Source organism: Montipora foliosa, chromosome 5 (genome assembly GCF_036669935.1).
Source record: "Montipora foliosa isolate CH-2021 chromosome 5, ASM3666993v2, whole genome shotgun sequence".
In the NCBI taxonomy this organism is placed as follows: Eukaryota; Metazoa; Cnidaria; class Anthozoa; order Scleractinia; family Acroporidae; genus Montipora; species Montipora foliosa.
This window is the reverse complement of record NC_090873.1, coordinates 41,806,833-41,814,332: the sequence shown is the minus strand read 5'-3', so window position 1 is coordinate 41,814,332 and position 7,500 is coordinate 41,806,833. Positions and strand designations below refer to the sequence as shown.

The following is a 7,500-nucleotide window of genomic DNA, read 5'->3' as shown; positions in this document are numbered from 1 at the left end:
TTCCCCAAATAATTTTGCCCTTTATTTGATAAACATGTAATCACAATTTGCAATTAAGGATTAATTTCACTTGTTTTTTCAGTTTTCCAAATTGCTCTCATTGCTTTGCGACTTGGGCAATTTTGTGAAAACTTTGAAGATACGAGTGAAATTAATCCTAAATTGCCCTCTGACCCATGCGATTGCATGTACAAGTTAACCTGGCTTGAGCCTGCGATCCAATCGAAAACCAGTACCTCGTCAGTGGTCAACTAAATAAAACCAGCTGACCTCAATGAGCTTTAAACTTGAGCCCGCTCGCCAGGTGTCAATGGGCCCTTTGCAGGATAGTGATCACATGGTACAAATCCGCCATACTGGCACGCAAATTGCGTACTGGGACATCTAAAACAAAGGCTAGTTAATCTAAATTTTCTTTATTTTAGATGTCCCAGTGGGCAATTTGCGTCCCAGTATGGCGGATTTGTACCATGTGATCACTATCCTGCAAAGGGTCCATTAACGATGACACGGAGTTCCAATATCAAAGATTTTTCCTCCCAAAAACGCGGGTTGCACAACACTTTCACATTGGCATACATGGAGGGGTGGACGTACGGTCGTAGGGTACTAATTTTTTTTTACCAATGGTGCTCCGCGCGCGCGCCTTCGAGCTCCGCTAATAAATATATCTTATTAGATTTTTTGGTGTGTAGTATCGCTAAGTATTTCTTCGAGTTGTGCTGTGCAACATTTGGTGAAAATCTAAATCCTCTGGCCAGCCTGTTCGTGTCGTCAAAGGAACTCCACCCTAAAGAAGTGGAAATGAAAGAAAAGATGTCTGTCAAACCTTGGTTTTGGTTATTACTAGATGATATTGAATTTTAATAATAGTGTTAGCACCCCTATGAAAATCGTGACCACTATCATCATTGTCTTTACAATCAGAATTCTCGTCATCATCATCATTATCTATATTCCCAAAAGTAATAAAAAGCAGAAAAATCAGCCTGATAATTTTCATTGCAACGCTTGCCTATCAGTCAAGATGGATAGCCGTTGCAAAGTTGATTGTTACACCTTACCAATCAAAGCTGTTCTTACACCGGAATGTACTTTCCATGTTGTACTTCCATCCCAGTCTCCTGAGGTGAGCCCGCTCCAACTGGTGATGCTGCCACTACCAACTGAGGAGGAGTAGGACCACCAACTGCTCCGATAGGCATTGGGGCACTTGGATACATGTAGGAAGCCTGAACTGGAAGGACGCGGCCAGCTGGTTGTATTGGAAAGGCGACTTGGACACCTCCTGCAGGTAGGGCCATTGTTTGACCAGTGGTGTTCCCAGAAAATGCCACTGTTGGTCCCTGATAGTAAACACAGAAATATGTCATGCCTTTCTTAGGATGAGCTTATATTACAAGGATGACTATGTAGCACTCAAATTGGCAACCTAAGACTTTCAGTTACCTAGCGAGAATCAGGAATTATTCACTAAATATGGAGGTGTACAAGTACCGTTTTAGTGTGATTATACAACACACGTATATGTAACTACCACAATATTCGCACTTACATGTAGTATATACCACACAAGTGAATAGCGCTCTCTGCGCGCGCTGATTGACAAACTCGAAGGTGATCATCCAAGTACTGCTCACCTCCACTTCGGTGAATAATTGTTAATTATTACAGGAAGTTATTTTGTTTCTCTTAGGCTGCTTTAAGGTGAATAGCACTTTAACCAATTGATCAGAATGTGTGAAAAGCAACAGTTATAATGTGATATCTAACGATTTTGTATGTCACCCTAGCGATACCGAAACCACATGTGCACACTCTTCTGGGGCCTCAATCTGTTAAACATTTCAAGTAAGAATTTTACAACCAATACAGACCTCCTACTGCATAAAGTATTAATAATGTAGATTAATTAGGAGATGTGGATTTGTTTGATCCCCACCAAGAATGGACGGTTTGCATCCATCCCATGTTGGTGTACAGAACAGTGCAGTAAAACGTCTTTTGGGAATTTGACTCCATTCTTATGCAAAACTTGTGGGACCATTTTCTATTGTTTTGTACAGCAACATGGCCGTCTCATCACGTGGATGCAAACCAAGAAGAAAGATATTTCCCTTTTCCTTGTGAGGGGTTTAATGTTACACCTGTAGTCCATGGATTGTATTGTGGATAAACAAAGGGACTTTGGCATCACCATGCGACAAAATTATGTACATTTACTGTGGGCCTCACTTGCTTTCCGGCTTCGCACAGATTTTTGGTCAAGCAAAATTAAAGACGTTTTCCAGACTTTTTCCAAAATGCTTATTTCTTTTTCTAGACCCAAGTTAAGTATATAGAGTTTGTCCCACGATGCACTGTGAACATACAGTAACCACGATGCTGTGCTGGCGTAAGACAGATCGGAGACTTCTGGGTCTGCGAGTGAATGTTTTCGCCAAAGACGAAATTTTAAAAAAGATTTGCCTATCTGAAAAAATTAGCAATAAAGCACTTGTTTCAGTAATTTCAAACAAAAAGTTCTCCAGACTTTTTACCATTTTTCCAGACTTTATCTTTATTTTCCAGACTTTTTCGAGGTCTGGAAAACTGGTTTGCAAACTTCCAGACTTTTTCAAGAATTCAAGACTGTGCTGTGCTTTAGATGAGCCCATTACTTATGCCTCTGATCAGAAATGACTAGAAACTTAAAGCAATAGAAGATACCGTTACAAGAGCAGCTGCACCTTCTCCTCACTGATTAGTTTTGAACTGGCGGGTGGAATCCACGACCTCCAGCACCAAAAGATAGTACCTTCTCATCTGATCGACTTAAACTTTGTGGTTCATTATTACTCTAGCTTTAATAGTCTCCTCGACAAAATCACAGTTTCAAAATTTCAAGATCATAGGGCTGTTTTAGGACTGAATAATCTAATAGCATTGTACATTTGTTGAATGGCATACCAGGAGCCATTTAAACAACCATATTTTAATACTAGTATTTAAGTCGACCTCGAGTATGGAAGCTTATACCACGACCTGTTGAATCAAGTCAGATAAACGTCTCCATTTTTCCATAAAATGTTACTGTGGTATGTCAAGAAAACGGGTTGATGTTTGAAGGACATTTGAAGGATTGGATGAGAGCTGTTAAAAGCAAGTTTGGAGATTTGCCACGAAAGGTGTCCATGCTAGTCTAGAACTCATTCACTTGTCTGGGCCAGTTAGGAATACTCTGAAGTCGTTGAGCACTGACCCTGCAGTGATGCCCGGAGGCATGACAGTTATTGTGCAACCCTTCAACGTTGCCATCAACAAGCCATTCATTCAAAAATTGCATGAGAAAGAAGAGGAAGAATGCTGGCCAACAAAATGCTGATGGTTTTATTCAAAAGGTGCAACTTGTTCAGATCTGTCACTGGACTGGCAATGCACAGGAGGACAATTCAGGTGCAGAACTTACCGAAAAGGGCTTCCAAAAGTGCTGTATTAAAAATTCTCTGGATAGCAGAGGGGAATTTTTTTTTTAAAAATGATACAGGGATCCAGAATCTGGTCAATTTGCTAGACAGTGCAGTGACCATGGGGAAGACGAGTTATTCTATGCAGATCACTTGGAGAGAGGGCAGGCAGAGAGCTACCATAGGATCTTTGGAGAGAGTTATAATTAAGAATAATAATAATAATAATTATTCTTTGAGATCATAACTTTCTCCAAACAGCCTATCATACATGTAGCTTTTATATCTTGAAAGAATTTTCAATGAACTTTCCTTGACAACGGCTTTCAATACATTAATCTTCTATCAGCCGTAACAAAAAAATTTAGGCAGAGATCCAACCTAACAAATTGTAGGACATTGTTTTCTTTTTTTTTTTTAAGGGACAGTGAGTTTTTAATGATTAATACATAATCATACAGATCCAGTTCTAGGGAAATGTCACAGGTACAACCAACTTAACTTTTGTTTTCCTTAACCTAAAAGTGTGTAATGTCAACTAAATAACTTTATAACAGTATTACTTACTACATACACAAATAATGATGTTGCAATAATTGCATAACTGCCTATATAGTTATTATCACACTGACAGTTTACATGAACTATGACCATGTGTCCACCTGGGATAATTATTTTTTGGTGCTGGTTTTGAGGGGGAAGGTCAACTTACATAATTTGCATTCACCAAAAAACGGTGCACAAATAATGTGTTGAACAAAAATTATTGTACACAAAAAGGTGAATAAAATTTATACTTAGATGCTAATGAGAATATGGACAAATGAAATTCTATAGACTTCATTTATAGCTACATGAATACATGTATGCACTAAAAGAGTACAGTACGTAATAACTCATCATTAATTATTATTGACACTTTTATAAATAATCTTACTTAAGCATAAGGTTCTGACATTTCTGAAATGTTTACAGTAACTATTACAGTAACTATGATTTTATTCTATCTGGCAGCTTTTGCACTAACTACGTGTAAGTGCTCATTCTATAATAGCACCAAAGCGAGTTATGGTAAAATAAAGCAAACAGGCCTAGAAGACTTAAAAGTATAGGCATCTTCAAGATATAGCAATATTTATGTTCAAGGTCAAGCATATATGTAAGTTACTCCCAAAGAATAAATTATTCTGGACTTATTCAGTGAAATGCCATCTAATTACCATCTGAGAAATTCTGATTTCTATATTCCATGATTCAACAGTGTCAGGCATGGGAAACTTTCATTGACGTTCTTTGGACCACCACTTTGGCCCAAACTTAGCCCAGGTGACAGAGAGAGACAGACGTTAACGGCCTTCATGGCCAATATTAGAAAAAGAGATCTCGCTAGCCTGGTGGAGAATGACTTTTGTAATGGTAATTGTGCCACATGCACTTGCTAAATATAAATTTTATAATCGGATAAAATCATAGCTACTAATTAAATAAGTTTTAGTTACTAAATAAGTTCTTTATTATCGTATATAGTGATTGTAGCGGAAGAATTTTTATATTTCTAGATATGTTCTTTATTATTGTATATAGCCATTGCAGCCTAAAGATTTTATTATTGTAAATTCAAAAGATTATTGTATTTTTTATGTAGGATAGCGTCCCCGATTAGTAAGCCTATTATAGGCTAGCTAGAAGATTGACACTGAAATAAAGTTATTATTATTTTTATTATTATTATTATAACAGCTATAGTGAAAAATCTGGATCGGAATAATGGAACACTAACCTGAGCTGGACCGCAGCAGGGTTTCATCACACAAAGACAAACTGCTGCCCAAATACCCATCGCAAACTCCAAAATGCCAAGGATCAAGAGAATAACAATGAGTGCTATTCTTCCACCATCGTCTAGCCAGGTAAGCACTAAACTGTAGCAAATTATGATTATTCCACCCATCACAGCAGATGTGATGGAGAATCCCATGAAGACACCAGCCTACATACAGAAGATGGAAACAGAAAAGGAAGGTTAATGCTCGTTCATCGTCATACAGACATGACATTTTTTGTCCAGGATTGACCCTATTTTAGATGTACGCAAATTTCAATAAGCGTCACAAAGTGACTCCCCTTGCTCTTCTTCTCAACTTCACCATCACTCGTGTCTCGAAATACAGACAGTTAATGTCACAAAGTGTCCTCAAATGCTGCTTCTCAAGTAAGGATAAACAGCTGTATTTACCCTAAACTAAAAATAACGCTAACCTTTACCCTTGACCTCATTGTTGGAAATCAGTAGCAAATGCTAAGGCTTAATGGGCCTTCATGTCGGCCTTCATGTCGGACGTCAAAATTGGGTGTGCATCTAATTAGGGTCAATCCTGGACATACCGGTAAGTGTCATCGTACACACAAACATAAATAATATTATAAATTATTATACACTTAATGTATGGTCCCAAGGGAAACAGTAAGTTTTGTTTTGCCGAGAATCCTGGTGTTTCCCGAGATGAAGTTAAAGGAAACATCAGGACTCAAGGGAAAACAAAACGAACTAGTTTCCCAAGGGGATATACATTGAGTGCTTTGTTATGTATTTAGACTTTTCCTTCAACAATCGCAGCAAAACATCCATAGTGGGCAACAACTGTGGAATTGTATCCAGGTCGGGAAACATTTGAATTTGATCAGCGGCACATGACCAAGAATCAACCAATCACAGTGCTTGTTTTAGTGGTATGTAACAAAAAACTTGGATTTAAATGTAGTGAAGCACAAAGGAGCCCGGAACTCTGTATCATTGTCACCATCATCATCGTCGTCAACCATCAAAAAAGTTCTTTTTTTTTTTTTCTCAAACTCTTTCTGGAAAAGTGTCAAGCTGTTTTACTTTTTACGGAAACATCAACTTATTTATATAATAAACAATAATTAACTTCAAAGGATATTTTGATTGAGATTTTGACAAATGAATGAATGCACCTGACTGAATTACATTATATCTCATAATATTAATATCATATAATATTAGGAAAACCATATACATGTAAAACACACTGTTTTAAGTTTAGTTTAATGTTATGCAACAAATGTATTCTCTGTAAATGTAGGAATTTTTACTGTGACTTGTATTATTTGTATATATGTTTATTTAGGAACTGTAATCATCTGTATAATATTATGTAGGAATGTCCATTGAGACTTGTTGAAAAAAAAAACCTCCCAAAAAAATAGTTTGTTCTCACCCTTATCTTTGAAGTGCCTTTATTATAAAATTAATATCCCTTTTGCAAATATACAAGAGCTTAGCCTAGTTTCTATAAATTATGTAGATGGGTATATTATTCAGCACTAGTGTACTGAGAATCACAGTGTATTGCCTTACTTCTTTTTGTGTCAGCCGTTTACTTTCTTTCTTTCTCTCAAGAATGATTGTAATAGCATAATAGCTACAATGTATATACATCTGTCATCCCTCCAGTAGGAATTAACAGTTTTTGTAGCATGTATTTTACTACCCATTGCACTCCCCCACTTCATTCTGGGAAGTACCCCATCCCAAGGACTGAAAGCAAGGTCCAGGATGCACCAGAGTTTCCAGACTCTTTTTTTTAACTTGCAACATTTGGTTTTGTAAAATTTAGGCTGCATTAGATTTCTTCCCAGATGAATGAAGATAAATGTCTTCTCCAATCCTTCTTCATAAACAAAGAAGATTGACTATGGCAAATTAAGCAAAAATCTCACTTGTTTTGTAAGCAATATTTGTCTGAAGCTCAAAGAGAAAATTTTTATCAAGTCCAATGGTAGACTACCACTATCAATAAATTACAGAAAACACTCTTGAAACTTATGTTCTCAGAGTACAAACAATATTGTCTAGATTAAATCCTGATGGTTGACAGCCAGCAAATTACCATCACACAGGTCCCATACATGTACCACACAGCACACAAGTTGAGAGCACTAGCTACATGTAGGTTTCTTCTTGTTCAATTTTATTTGGAATGCACCCTAGACTTCCACCTCATAAATAAATCAAAAAGCCCAACGGAAGTGT

General features: G+C 37.2%; 1 protein-coding gene across 1 annotated transcript in view; it reads right to left on the bottom strand.

Annotated features, from left to right (window-relative positions):
• Positions 1–7,500, bottom strand: part of LOC138004235 (uncharacterized) — a 13,457-nt gene that overhangs the window by 1,589 nt on the left and 4,368 nt on the right. Inside the window, exons 3-5 of the mRNA XM_068850711.1 lie at positions 5,227–5,436; positions 1,065–1,346; positions 1–790 (exon numbers count right to left, since the gene is read on the bottom strand). The exon at positions 1–790 is cut by the window's left edge and continues 1,589 nt beyond it. Coding sequence (XP_068706812.1) covers positions 1,080–1,346; positions 5,227–5,436 — 477 coding nt within the window. The 3' untranslated portion in view covers positions 1–790; positions 1,065–1,079. The remainder of the gene's footprint in view (positions 791–1,064; positions 1,347–5,226; positions 5,437–7,500) is intronic.